Consider the following 15592-nt stretch of genomic DNA (forward strand, 5'->3'; position numbering starts at 1 on the left):
TTGCTTTGTTTTGTTTTTTGTTTTTTTGAATGTCCAGAGGACCAGATTGAACTTTTTTTGATTTTTCTACCTGGATTATTGAGCATGCATCAGGAAATACAGTAGTCCCTCGTCTATCGCGAGGGATCTGTACCCTGAAGCCTCGCGATAAGTGAAAAACCGCAAAGTAGGAATATAGTTCAAGTAGAAAGTATTTTATTTTAGTGTGTATATATATATATGTATATATATATATGTATATATATATATATATATATATGTATAAATATATATATATATGTATATATATATATGTATATATGTATAAAACGGCGTTTTAAACCCTTCCCACACTTTTGAAATATTCTAAACAATGTTTCTAGTCACTCTAAAAGAGCACAAAATGTCATGATCCTCCGGCTGCACTCTTGGCCACGCCCACTTCTCCGCTGCAGAGCAGAGATCAGCAGATCAGCTGCAGGAGGAAGCTTCTCCCACTGCTGTGGTCTGCACACTGGTGCAGTAGGTGCTAAATCATATATTTTAAATGAAAATTCCATGCCGATCGTGCAACTCATCCATCAATCAGACAATTGTGTGTCATGTCCAATCTTATTTTGAAAAACCGTGATAGAGTGAGTCCCCGATAAATGAACCGCAAAGTAACATAAAGTTTGTCTGCTTGTGTCGTTTACTCTGATGGTTACTTCATCAAGATCATAAGTTCCACATTTACAGCTGATCTCGAATGCAATATAATTTTGTGTAGTTTATTTTTAAGAAAAAAAAATGCAGCTTTAAGCTAAAAAGCCACAAAGCAATTTTAGTAACAAAAATATATTTCAAAGTCCCAAATGTTACTATCTAATGAATAATGTGTGAGTAAAAGGCAAATGAACAACATTTAACAATGATCAAAAACAGAATCTAACCTAAGCTAACCTAATTGTGTCTGTGTGTGTTTGTTTCAGGCTGAAGCGTTACAGTGAAGGTAAAGAGGTCCTTGAGGCAGAGCTTTATTCTCGTTTTGTCCTGGTCCTTAATGAGAAGAAAGCAAAGATCCGCAGTCTTCAGGAAACTGTCACCAACCTGCAGGAAATGAGGTGCTTTGTGTATCCAGCATTTTCTGGTTTTATAGAATTATTATTATTTTTTTTTAGTTTTATTTCCAGTAGCCTCACAAACTTAGCATTCTGAGATGCTGAAACTGTCTACTTGAAAGATGACAAAGACAACTAAAATATGTTCAGATGTTTAATTAACATTTGAACATCTTTTGTATTTGTAGCAATCTTTAAGTCGTCAGATTTGTTTTAAAGTTGTGACATTATTTAAGTTATCTATTGTTCTGGTTTCTCCTGTAGGAGTTCTGATGGACAGAGGAACAGAAAAGCTGTAAAGTCAGACCAATCAGCAGGTCGGGACAGTGAGGCTGAGCAGGATGAATATGGAGGAAGCACTGATGAAGAGCCAGAGGAAGAGCAGCTGTCAACAACAGCTTCTAATGTACCATCTAAAGGTAAGATTGTTCGCACATTATTCAGTCCTCCATAACAATCTTCCAAAATAGTCCCACTAACCATAAAATGGGTTGAAATCTTTCATTTTCTTGATACAAATTGGAGGCTCGCCACTCTTGTCTTTAGATAATAACTTTTTAATCAAGTGCGAAATGATTATTTTACAATTAGTTGTATTTCTGCTACCTAGTATCCTGCTATTGTCATCTGTACTCGCTGTTTGTGGTTTGGAAGACCATAGAGTGCAGAGCTGTTTATTTTGTAACTATTAACTTTCCATACAAACAATCTTGCATTCACCTTTACATGTACCAGTGTGGGCACAGTCCTCACAGTCAAACTGTTTTTTTGTTTCAGTAGCATCGTGTTTTAACACTTTCAGTGCAGCTTGGTGTAATTTTCTTCAGGATTATTTTATAATTTTGCCAAAATAACCATGCAATGCCAAGCTGACAGCAATGAAAAAGTTTAGTTTTCAAGAATTGCTATAAAGTTTTAAAGAGTGAAGTTGTTTTGAATCTGCTTTGGAATCTGTTCAAACAGGTGTTTTTTTTTCCTAGCATTTGGCAAGTTATCTTGCTATTATTAAGAGCAGTTTTTCAGCCATTGTCCCTATAAGTTTTAAACATGTGGCGGTGCAGCCCCTGATTAAAAACAACTTAGCCATGACCAAACTGTCTTGTCTAATTTTAGGCCCACCTCAAAGCTGACTTTTATTTAAAAGATTTTTAAAACAATTCTAAGATCAAGTGATGACACATCATCCTGGAGGTTTTCCAGTCTGGCTTCAAAACTTGGCACAAGTCAGAATCAGCTCTACTCATTTACGACGTTCTTAATGATTCTGGTGAACATGTGGTTCTTATCCTGCTCGACCTAACCACTGCTTTTGACACAGTGGACCACAACATTTTAATATCACGTTTACAGCACCAAGTGGATATCTGTGGGGCTGCGCTGAGCTGTTTTAGGTCATATCTGGCAGACAGAACCATGTGTGTCAATATAGCTGGTCCTGAATCCTCCACTGCGCCTCTGTCTTTTGGGTATTCACAGGGCTTTATCTTAGGCCCCCTGCATTTTTGCCTTTACAGGCTTCCTTCAGACTTAATCCTCATAAAGCACAGGATCTTTTTTCAGTTATGCTGATGATGGTCAGATTTATGTGCTGCTAAAAAAGAAGGATGCTCTCTCAGCTAAACCTCTTCAATCAATCAATCAATCAATCAATCAATCAACCAATCAATCATTCAATCAATCAACTTTTTTATATCTGTAGGTAGATTTGATTGCAGTGAAGTAGTCAGCCTTCTTTCCAAAACATAACATTGTAGATGCAACATGATTAAAAGTGACTAGATGCTTAATACTTTAAGATAAATAAAATGTCTCCATCTTAAGAACAGTATCAATAAAATGAAAACAAAAAAAAAGAGAGTAGATAAAATCAGGTAAGATCAGGTAAAACCTGAGAAGACAAAATATGAAGGAAAAAAAAGCACATTAGAACAAAAAATGAAACAAGACAAGATAAAAGGATAAAATAAAGAACTGTGCTAAATCAAATTTAAGAAACTGATGGCAACAGGAACAAAAACTGTCTTTAAAACGCTTAGTTTTACATTTTGGCACTAAGTATCTGCATCCTGATGGGAGGTGCCTTAACTGACAATGCAGAAGATGAGACCATTCTTTTAAAAGGATCCACATATCCTCTACCTGACTGGAGAACAGTGAATCTGGATTTAACAATGTTCAGTCAGGTCATCTGGACGGTATCTTTTGTTGCTGAGATGTTTCGTCCTTCATCCGAAGGACTTCTCCAATCTGAGGAGTCTCAGTCCACCAAACCAAACTGAGTCCCACAAACAGCTCGCTCCCAGAGTGGAAAATAAAACAACTGTTGCAAGATGGCCTCTGGGGCCTGGCCTCTCCCCCTCAACTCCTCTAAGGCAGACCATGCCAAAGTGGTTAAAAACACTAAAGTTCATGCTCATTAATCCAGGTATAAATCCAACAATGTTCAGTCAGGTCATCTGGATGATATTTTTTGTTGCTGAGACATTTCGTCCTTCATCTTCGTACTTCTTCAATCTGAGGAGCTGTTTGAGGTGTGAGACATTTGTGGGATTCAGTTTGGTTTAGTGGGCTCCTCAGATTGAAGAAGTCCTTCGGATGAAGGACAAAACGTCTCATCAGCAAAAGATACCGTTCAGATGACCTGACTGAACATTGTTGGATTTATACCTGGATTAATGAGCCTAAACTTTGGTGATTCTGGATTTAGTTGCATATGTCCTGTCAGCTTTCTGGACCACTTCGCTATTTGGTTCAGGCCATTCTTGATTTTGATAAAAGGATGACAGTTTTCTGAGGAAAAACAGGCACTGGTTCCCTTTTTTATAAACGGCTTCACAGTTTGCCTCAAAGGTCAGTTTACTGTCAATAACTGTACCAAGATATTTGTATCAATGCATTCAACAGTCTGACCCTTTATAAAAGTAATTTCCTGTGCCTTAGGGTGTTTTCTAAACTCAATAAGCCTATTCTTTAGTTTTGGGAATGTTCATCTGCAAAAAGGATTCATCACACCATTCATCAAAGTCCTCAGCCACAGGGCTGTGACATGTTTCATTTACTAACAATGAATGTGTCATCTGCGTACTTAAAAATAAGTCTATCATCCCTTCTGCTACAGCACATGTTTGTGTAGAGGCTGAACAGGAGAGGTGATCGAACACATCCCTGTGGGCAGCCGGTGGAGGAACAGACCTGACTGAACAGAGAGACATTCACTCTCACTCTCTTTGTCCTGTTCCTTAAAAAACCTACGATCCCACCCACAAGATGAAAACCTTTATCAAACTGTTCTAGAAGCCGCTCTGCTAAAATGTAAGGTTGAATGGTGTTACATCAGATGAAACATTGATGAATAAAATTTTGGTCACAGCGTGTGCATGTGTCCACTTTCACCTTCTGTTGTGTCTTGAATCCTTAAAACTTCTTACATTTTAATGAAAAGAAAACAAAAGTGATGGTGTTTGGTGCCAGTGACTCCTGTGTACCTTCCCCAATTGATCTGGGTCCGCTGGCACTGCATGTTACGAAAACTAATTAATTAAATGGACCTTGGTTTTATATTAGATTCTCAGATTGGAGCGGTTGTCAAGGCCAGTTTTTATCACCTCGGGCAGCTGACTAAGGCAATGCAGATCCCAAAACAACAGCAGTTTGAAAAAGTAATCCTTTTCTTCATCACATCTCGGCTGGTTTACTCTTTACCTTGGAGTCAGCCAGTCCTCCCTCAGATGTCTCCAGTTGGTCCAGAACGCTGCTGCTCATCTTCTAACTGGAGTTCATAAGAGGGAGCACATCACCCCCCACTCTGGCTTCACTCCACTGGCTGCCTGTTCATTTTAGAGTTCATTTTAAGATGATTTTATTTGTTTTTAAAAGTTTAAATGGTCTTGCTCCATCTTACTTCTCTGAGCTGTTTCACCCATACTCTCCTGCTCGGTGCCTCAGATCAGCTGATCAGCTGCTCCTGGAGGTGCCGAGGTCCAAATGGAGACTTAGAGGGGACATAAGTTTGTCTCTTGCTCCAAAATTATGGAACAATATCCCTTTCTCCATCAGACAAGCCCTATCACGGTTCACGCTTATTTGAAACAAACTCATTTTTATTCCCTGGCTTTTGGCACAGCCCGACTTGCTCTGGTTTATTTTTACTACTGTTTTTTATTGGTCTTACTATTTGAACTGTTTTTATTCTTTTTTTTATGTTTCCTTTATTTTACATTTATAGCACTTTGTTGTAGCTGTGGGTTTTTCAAGTGCTTTATAAACAAAGTAGTAATAGTAGTGCTAGTATTGATAAGCTAATTATGGCTTGTCTAAACGGACGCACTGCCAAACTGGTTTCAGCTTTCTTAAAACAACTTCAGTCTTCAACATTTTGTAGAGGTTCTTGCTGTAAAATTCAACTCCTGCCCTGGCTGCATGTGGTCAAGCCATGTGATCATCAGTTCTGTCAGACATAAACTCTATTTCTCGTAACTGAGGCCATTCAAAAAGCTGTCCACAACAGGTAAGATATTTATTTCTCCAAAGCTTCAAAAACAGGTCAAATGGCCAGAATATCCTGTTTATGTAGTGAAGTTTGCAAATGATCTAGGCGCTAAGTGTTTTTACATCAAAACGTTATTAGTTTTGTCAATTCTAACAAAAAAAATAGTCAATATATGTTCGTATAAAGTCGTCATGGAAACTCTGTGCATTTGATCTTTTACAGAGGCATTGTATTTTTTTTACCCATAAGCTGACCATGACATCACTCAGGAGTTATGCAATATACAGTGTGGGGCCTCCTCTGTGAAATAACATACCAAAACAACTTTAAGTACAAACAGCCACTAATATTGGCATTACACCTCATCTACCTCAAGACTTTCACTCCCAGTCTGTCTGGATATGACTAATGTGACTTCACTATGGAGAAAAATGTGCAGAGCTTAAAATGTGAAACATAAGTTCCATCATGCAGCAGAGAGAAACCTGGACACATGTTTTTGTCCATTTCTCAGGCTGTTATGTTTCCATTTGCTAACAGCAAGCATGTAGGTTGTGCTCTTTTGATACGTCAAAGCTTTCATAGAGCCTTGTGTGTTCTTGCTCTTCTCTATCTGATGAGTAAAAGTTTGCAAAATCTATGTTTTTACTGTTGCCATGGCAGGTACCCATATGGTCAGATGGAAGAGGCAGTGGGGAGTTTTAGTTTTCATTTTATGTGTAAACAAGATTTTTTTTTCTTTTTTTGTAGTTTCTGTAGAAACTGCTGCTAGTCACTGGTGAGAAAGATGACAAACCACATAGTAATCAAGTAAATGTGTATTTCTGAAGTTCCCACACAGAAAACAACAAAAAAAAACTTTTTAAAATTTAGTTTATTATGTTTCAGCTCAATCACAATTTGCACTTTGGTAGCCTTTAAGGACAAGCAATTAAAGTTGCTAAAATTTGTGACATGTCTCTTTCACAAAACACTTCTCCGATATGGCCACAAAGACAAGCCCAACTTCAAGCTGTCTTTGGCCATTCATAATTCAACAGTTGAGCAAACCACATCAAGCAGTGATGACAGCTTTCATAAAAACAGCTGGCATTGTGGAACCAAAGACGTTTTGTATTGCAACTCAGTGGGGTTGACTTGGAGCGCTACGCTGAAAATGTGTCTAAATCTTATGACCAGCTAGTCACACAGACCAACATTCCTGCATCACACCGTCGAGCTGAAAGTATGGCCTGGTCTTTTATATATTGACATTATGTCTCTGTGACTATCTTGCTTGATGGCTCAGAGGTGCAACAGCAGCAGGTTGACTTCAGACCACATGCTGTCTTTATCTTTCATAAACCACCCTGAGATGATGCATTATTTAATATATGAATGAGTCAGTGTATTTTTATATGTTGATATATTTTAAACATTTTTTTTTTAAAATAAAAATGTTTAAACAAATGATTTATACATGAATTGATGGAGAAGTGAATGGTGACAAGTGAATAATGGTCATGAGGATGATAAATACTAAGACGAATGGGTAGATACACTTGTTACTACTTTTTTCACAAATACTTTAATATCTGGGCAGATAGACAATAGGTAAAGTTGAGAAAAGACTACCGCTCAGATGGATTTGTAGGCATGAATCTGTTTGTTAAATATTGGATCAACAAATCAATTGAGAGGTATAAAATGATTTAGATAGATCAACATCTGAATTGTTTGTGGGATGAATGGTTGGATAGACCAGTGGTCATTGTTACTGATACAGTAGATGAGCAGATGATGGATGCATACACCAAAAGATGAATGAAAAGAAAACTATTTTTTAGACGAATATTAGATTTTGAAAAGGATTTTCTTTGGACAAATATGTAGATGAATAGATTAATTAGTGTAAAGATAAATAATTCCTGTCTGGAAAGTGGAACAGTGTTCTAGGCCAGTTTTTGATTTGAGGGTATACCACAATTTTCCAAAATTATGGTTTCATAGCCATTAACCTTTTCCATCATTTTCTTTCTGTGGTTTGAGCTGTTTTAGCAACTTTTCAAAGACAAACCAAGCAGGGATTTCTCAAGCTGTGTGCAGTGTAACAAACCCCTCTTCCAAGAGTTTGGAGTTGTAAGCTGTCAGCTGTGAGAATATCATGACATAAATCAGGGGAAACCCCTGAACTGTTCTCCAGTTAAAACAAAGTTTGCTGTATGGGATTTCTCTAGTAAAAAAACAAAAACAACACAGGCAACCATGACTACAAGAAAACACAGTTCTTAAATGATTTCTCATCTATGGAGCAACACCCAACCTTATTTTTAGGAACATGCTTTTTTTTTGGAACAAAGCTACAAAACATAGTGACTCCGTAAAAGTAATCAGCTTGTTGCTGCCTGACAACAGAGACAGATAACTCAGCCAATTAACAAATACTATCCATGTGACAGGCTCAACAACACCTCACAAGGTGATGTGAAAGTAGAGAAGTACCGTACTACTATTGTGTACAATTTTACTGTACTTGCATTGCCAATCTGGTCTTTCACAATGTGTACATTTGTTCAAAATATCATTTATAAATAACCATTTAATGGATGGATATATGGTTATATGTGATGGGAATGTAAAGGTCATGGATGTTTCACTAATGTCAAATATTATAGAACCGTGTGTGTGCGTTAGAGTTGTTTTGTCTTTGCAAAGTGGAGCCTGCAAGAGCACGGAGCCTGCACACCTGATAAACTTCAAGGCCCTAAACTGGAAAGCAGAGTTGTCTTGAGAGGTTGTCTTGACTTTACCTCTGTCTCATATAAAAAGACACTTCCTTTTACTGCCTGTGAGCAGACCTTGGAGACGAAGTGCCATGTAACATCTTGATGCTTGTATTTCAACGCTGCTCCTCTTCCAAGATTAAACCTGGATTGATCAAGATTTCTAGTTTCCTTGCATGGCTTAATTATTTAATGAGTTGTTGATAGGATAATTAAATTATCCAACAACATGCTTGATAAGATATATGAATAAATAGATGGACTTGTGCACAGGTTAATAAATGCATGATCAATAATCAGATGGATGCAATATGTGTGCTCAATAATCCAGGTAGATTAATCTAACAAGGTTGAGTCAGGTCCTCTGGACTGAATCTTCAACTCAACTCAACTCAACTTTATTTTGGTAAATTAGCATTACAGAAAAAGGAAAACAATATAGACTACTTTTTGACAAATCAATAATTTACCAAAAAAGGAATAGGCTGAAGCCGAGGTTTATACTTGCCTACCCTGTTCATAGACTCAGCAGTCTTCAATAATAAAATATATCTACTGTCCATATATATACATACATTACATATACACATATCTATATAAAAATATGTCTGTGTATATGTATAAGCATACTTACATTACATACATACATTGTTAAACACTACATATATACATCTACATAACAGTATAAGCTTTTATAATTTTACCTTTTATGGACCTTTTAAAGCTCAACAAAAAAGCACATAATTTGAGTTCATCATTCAATTCATTCCACAATTTCACACCGACAACTGAAATGCATCTAGATTTTACTTTACTTTTCTCTTTAGCTTGTTCAAATATTAATAAACCTCGTAAATTATAATTACTCTCCCTTAACTTAAATAATTTCTGAATTCCAGAAGGAAGACTTTTATTCACTGCTTTATACATTATTTCCAGTATTTTTATATTTACAATGCCATTAACTTTTAAGGTGTTACTTTGAATAAAAAGTTTATTAGTTGGTTCACAATATCCCACTTTATTAATAAGCCTAATTGCTTTTTTTGTAACTTTACTAATATGTCAATAGTTGTTTTATTAGCATTTCCCCATATTTCTGCACAGTATGACAAATAGGGCATAACCAAAGAAGAGTATATAATATGCAAGCCTTTTACATTTATTAAATCTTTTATTTTAAACAATATTCCAACAGTTTTTGAGACTTTATTTCTAATATATTCAAAATGAGGCTTCCAACTAAGTTTGTTATCCAGAATGATACCTAAAAACTTTGTCTCATAAACTCTGTCGATTTCAACTCCATTTAGATGTAACTTTACATTATTGTAAATCCGATTACCAGAAAATACCATAAATTTTGTTTTTTGTCCATTTAATGATAACTTATTGTAATCAAACCACTTTTTTAACTCAGCTAGCTCTTTTTCTACTATTTGTATTAGTTCATCCATATTCTTTCCAGAAAGAAAAAAATTTGTATCATCAGCAAACATTATAAATTTCAAAATATTGGATACTGTAAAAATATCGTTCACATAAAGTATAAATAATTTAGGTCCTAGAACCGAGCCTTGAGGAAGACCACATTTTATAGTTTCAGTTTGTGACTTTGTATTGTTAATTTGTACATATTGTAATCTATTACTCAAGTAACTCTTTAACCACTGATGTGTAACCCCCCGTAAGCCATATTGTTCACATTTCCACAGTAGTCGTTCATGGTCAATAGTGTCAAACGCCTTACTTAAATCAATGAACACTCCCACTGTATTAAGTTTCCGATCAACTGCTGCAGCAACGTGTTCCACAAACTCCATCACAGCTAAAGTTGTGGAATAGTTGTTTCTGAAGCCGTACTGGTGTTCATTTAATATATTGTTTTTATTAAGAAAGGAGTCCAGCCTTTTTATGAATATTTTTTCCAGGATTTTAGAAAACTGTGGTAGCAATGAAATAGGTCTATAATTTGTTACATTTTGCTTATTACCATTTTTGTGGACTGGAAACACCTTGGCTACTTTCATTTTATCAGGAAATTCTCCAGTTAAGAATGATCTATTACAGATATAGGTGATAGGTTTAATAATACTATAAATAACTTCTTTCACAATAGCCATATCAATATAATTACAGTCTTTGGATTTCTTATTTTTTAATTTTTTAACTACTTCGATTACCTCACTTTCACTCACTCCTCCAAGAAACATTGTATTAATATTATTAAATGTATAATTGAGTTTTTCATCTCTAGCCTTTGGCAACTCATTATCTTCTTTGTTGAAACATTTCGTCTTTTGACTGAAGGCTGAAGAAGTCTCTAATGTTACTTCATATTTGTGCCAGACCTGATGTGTCTTTAGGAAAACAGTTTTTCAGACATGTACTTGAACCAGCTGAATTTGTTTACCTTGTCACAATGGATTCCAGAGTCTCTTCATAGACAAAATGTTGAATCTACACTGGATAACTTAAAAGTTTTAATTTTCCCCATGCCGTTTTGAACACCATCCTGTTCTCTATTCAGAATCTTCTACCCCAAGCCCTTTGGGAGACAGTCTGCGAGACATCACAGATGTGGCTCCCTGTCGCAAGCGCCGCTTCCGCCATCTTGGTGACCCAGAGCTCACTGTGAAAAGACCAAGACCAAAGACAGCACAGAAGAAGGGGTATGAATCTGTGTTCATTGTTGTTCACATCTGCGTTGGTGCATTTGTGCTACTGCTGTTTGTTTTAACAACGTGAAAAAGTAGTCCTTTCTGAAGTCCCCAGCTTTGTGGTATCTTTGTGGAGCAGTTTATTGCCACTACAAACAATAAAAGTCTCCACAGTACTGTAGAAGTGTTTTATATAAAGAAAGTAAATTTATTTAATAGAAAGTACTATATGAGTTAGTGTGAATGTGTAAATGTGAAACACCGTAAAGTGCTTTACAGAACCTGGGGAAGTTAATTAAATGTTCTGTATAAGTGTGGACTGTTTGTCACTTGGATTACAAAAAACAAAGAGATGAACTAAGATCTGGTTCTGTTCTCTTCCTCTTCCTCACCTATCTCTGCACTAGGAGTTTTTATGGATTACCTAGTTTAATAACTCGAAAAGGAAGAAACGGGCAAAGATAATGGATGGATGGATAGTTTAATGTGTCACTCAGCAATTTAACCTGATAAACAAAGTAACACCATAACATTTTAATGTCATATTAAGTTGTTTTAGCACAAAGTTGCAACTTGCTCCTTGTAGGCTTACTGTATTTTTCAGCCTATAAGTCGCTTTTTAAATTTTTTTCATAATTTGCATGCCTTGCAACTTATATGCCAAAGCAACAACACCTTTACTATAATTTGAGCAAACAATTGTTTTTAGTTGGTTATCTTGTTAAATTTCAAAGAAATGCACAGCAAATTGCTTTCTGCGTGTTCCTGTTTCTGCGTATCGGCTTTTGAAAATGCACCTGATTTGACCGTCAAAGTGCATTTATTAAGGAAAAGTTAGACTGAGACACACCTTTGCTATAATTTCGAGTAAACAAATAATTGTTTTTAAGTGTTATTCTTCTTAAAGTCCTCCCGTGCACGCTCCTGTGGCTGCCAAATATCGATTTTTGGCACAACACATTTCCGGGTTGTCAGCGGTGACGCATAATAGATGTGATGTACGACGAAGCACCATATTTATGGATTTTTCCACTTTATTAGACATATTTGGACTGATGCGATGTGTACGGCGGAAAATATGGTAATAACTTATTTTTAGTTTAAATAAATTCAACCACAGATTTGAGCTTTTTTTATTTAAATTTTCATTGTTTTTTTGTCAACTTGTATTGGGTTATCAAACTCTCATCTTGGAGTCTAAACCGGGACCTAACAAGCTGGATGACTTGCAATATGTCTATTTTTACAACTACAGGTATGTCACTTTTATATACATACAATGTAGTAAATGTAAATACTGCTTCATTACAACTTCCCTGTTTGCAGGTTGGCTCTTGACTTTGTATGTTTTCCCTCGGACCAAAGTTTGACATGCCAAGCTAGTGATGTACTCTGTGTTTTGTTTTGTGGTGGTCTGGTGAGCTGTCCAAGGTACACTCAATCTTGTGTTTGCTGTCCAAAAGAAAAGTTTTGCTTTAAAAACAAAAGACTTTCTTTGAAATCTTATAAGGGTGGGTTGTTGCAAAAAGTCACAAGTCTAAACTAGAGTGCAAGCGCAGGCAGAATGGCATAACATCACATCTGGAAGAGAATGTTTCCAAAAACAGAGGTTCATATTTTTACCAACTATGTAAAACATGGCCCTACACGTCTTACACTTTTCATAGACTATCTTTGTATTTGGGATAACAAATGTCAGTCATACAAGATAATAAATAATAAATATGTTACCAGAATAGCTGTTCCTGAAGACAAATTCTGCTCCAGTATCAGAATGACCTGCTGCAGACTTGGAGGTAATGTTCTGGTCCATCCAGTTTTGGCTCTTTTTTTTTTCTTTCTTTGTCCTTTCTATAATTTCTAGGAAACCATTCTTCTGGTAACTCTGACTAAAGTAAAAAAAAAAAGACCGAAATTAAAAACTGATCCTATTAAGCCTTTTTGAATGACTTACACCCACATGACATTTCTGAATACGATAGTTAAATTGAAAAATGTAAATGTAACCTGTGAGTGTAGATAGACACCTATGTTTCACTTTTATTTTGTCTTCTCCAAAGTCCCATTTCATTTTCTTTGGTTTAAGAGATACTTCATAGAAATGGGTTCTTTTGGTCTGAAAACAATTCATTTTGTGATTTCTAAAGGAGTTGTGAACATAAACTGGAGCCCAAGCCACTGGCCTCAAAGAGACAATTGTGTAACTTTGCTCTTGTTCCTATAGCCACAGTATCCATGCTCAGTCAGACCATCACACGGCTCTTAAGCTTAGTTTCTGCTCATCCAGAACCTCACAGCGCTGCTGCACTTGTGCCCAAATTATTTATTTGCCAGCTTCTTTTTTGAACAAGGTCATTTAGAAAATATTTCCAAAGGCATGTCTCGATCTGACTGTTTCTATAGCAGTCATCCAAGCTCTTCCAAAAGAGCGAACACACACTGTTCAGGCTTCTCCAAGTGCCAGTGACTGTAAACTGTGCTGCATGCTGATGGACATAACTGTCGCCATCTTTCCTCAGTTGCTCTCAGTGGTTGGTATTACCACTGCAGGCGTATTATCAACCCTGACAGTTAACTGATGAGCAGCTGCTGCTGCCTGTCCATCCGATCGCTGCTCTGCTCCGAGCTGCCAAACAGTGGCTGCAGAAACAACGCCTTCAACTGAGAAGGGCTGTTAGAGCAGGGCTTTATGGCTGTCCTGTACCCAACTATTATTTTTTCAATGCTACTTACAGTTTTCTCTCTGTTACCTCGTTGTTTTCCTGCATGCAGCTCATCTTATGAGAGAAAGAGGAGAAGGAGAAAGTTCAGTGACTGATAGTGCCCGAAGACTAAACAAGGCCAGATCAACTCAAGAACTAGGAATGACTAATTCATGGCGACACCAAATTGCAACATTTTAGGAAATAATTGCTGCAAGTGTAGAGTCACATTTTTCTTTAGCGATGAGTCAACTGGTGCTGCGTTCGTACTGACTTGGAAACGTTTAGTCTCCTGTTTGACATTGTTTATTGAAGTTTTATCTTTGACTGTCAAACTTTCCTTTTTTTCTTTTCAAAAAGTTTATGAAGATGTTATCATAAATATGAAAACGTGTTTTTTTTTTATTCCCTTTTCAAGACCTGAAACAGCCATGACAAGAAGTCAAGTTTATGTAGAATCTATTGTAAATCCTAAGCGATGCATTTTAATAAAAAGCTAAAATGTCTTGAACACAATATAGCATTGATTTGTGAATAAGTTGGTACGCTGTATTTTAGTGTTAAAGCTTTAGGCAGGGAGGAAAAAAGTAAAATAAATGCAGTAGACCTGGAGGGAGTTCAAACAAAGTTTAAACACTTGGTATTCTGCTGTTAACTTGAATATTTCTTATACAGTAGTCCCTCGTTTATCACAGGGGATCTGTACCCTGAAGCCTCGCGATAAGTGAAAAACCGCAAAGTAGGATATATATATATATCAAGGCGGTTTAAACCCCTCCCACACTTGCAATATTCTACACAATGTTTCTAAACTCTAAACGCTCTAAAAAAAGCACAGAATGTCATGAAATCAGCTCTCTGCCTTGGCTGCAATCTCGGCCACGCCCACTTCTCTGCACAGAGATCAGCTTATCTCCGTGCAGAGCAGAGATCAGCTAATCAGCTGCAGGAGGAAGCTTCTCCCACAGGTATGGGCTGCACACAGTTGCTAAATCGTTTAAACTAATTTATTTTAAATAAAAATTCCATGCTGATCGTGTGGCTCATCCATCAATCAGTCACTGCGTGTCATGTCCAATCTTACTTTGAAAAACCGCGATAGAGCGAGTCTGCGAAAAATGAACTGCGAAGTAGCGAGGGAGTACTGTACAGCTATTATGCTGTAAAGCTAAAGTGCAGATGAGGATTAGGCCCATGGTGTAAAATTAATAAATAATAAAATAAAATAAAAAAAACCCTGAATTCTGACGTTCATCTCAGAATTTTGAGAAAAAAATCTGACTTTTCTCCTAAAATCGAACGAGTCAGAAAAATGTCAGAATTCTGATATTAAATATTCTGAGAAAAAAGTCAGTTTAGACACAAAAAAAATATTGACGTTTTCATTTTTGTTGTACGTCCATCATGGTATAGTCTCCATCCGTATGTCTGGAGACTTTCTTTTGTCCTGCCCAAAACTTTCTGATCCGCTACAGATGATTCAATAAAACTTGATACACATATGCATCATCACTACACAGAGTGCCACACACTCTTTGACACTCCAGCTCCAAGGTCACTGTCACAAATCAAGGTCATATTTTTAACAAGTTCTTTGCTTGTCCGTGCAGTTGCTATAGATCACTGTATTCCTGTATAATAGTTTGTCGGTGGGCTTATATTATGCTATGTGGTACTCTTGTTTTGCTTTATTGGCCAATGTGCACAACATTTTAGTACAGTTATTTAAAAAAAAACTGAAAAGAAAACAAAAGTAACCATTTAAAAAAAGCACTGTATTACGTTTAAGCACAAAAGAGTATAAAGACATCTTAAATGGAAATGGGTCAATGAATTTCCAGTTGTGTTGAATATTCCAGTGAGAGAGATATATATATATATATATATATATATCTCTCTC

General features: G+C 36.4%; 1 protein-coding gene across 1 annotated transcript in view; it reads left to right on the forward strand.

Moving 5' to 3' along the window:
- Positions 1-15592, forward strand: part of xrcc4 (X-ray repair complementing defective repair in Chinese hamster cells 4) — a gene marked incomplete in the record, with an annotated part of 37302 nt that overhangs the window by 14673 nt on the left and 7037 nt on the right. The window contains 3 exon segments of the mRNA XM_037692548.1: positions 951-1082; positions 1344-1498; positions 10861-11002. Coding sequence (XP_037548476.1) covers positions 951-1082; positions 1344-1498; positions 10861-11002 — 429 coding nt within the window.

The sequence above is a fragment of the Nematolebias whitei genome, chromosome 18, assembly GCF_014905685.2.
Source record: "Nematolebias whitei isolate Nwh7 chromosome 18, NemWhi1, whole genome shotgun sequence".
Taxonomy (NCBI): Eukaryota; Metazoa; Chordata; class Actinopteri; order Cyprinodontiformes; family Rivulidae; genus Nematolebias; species Nematolebias whitei.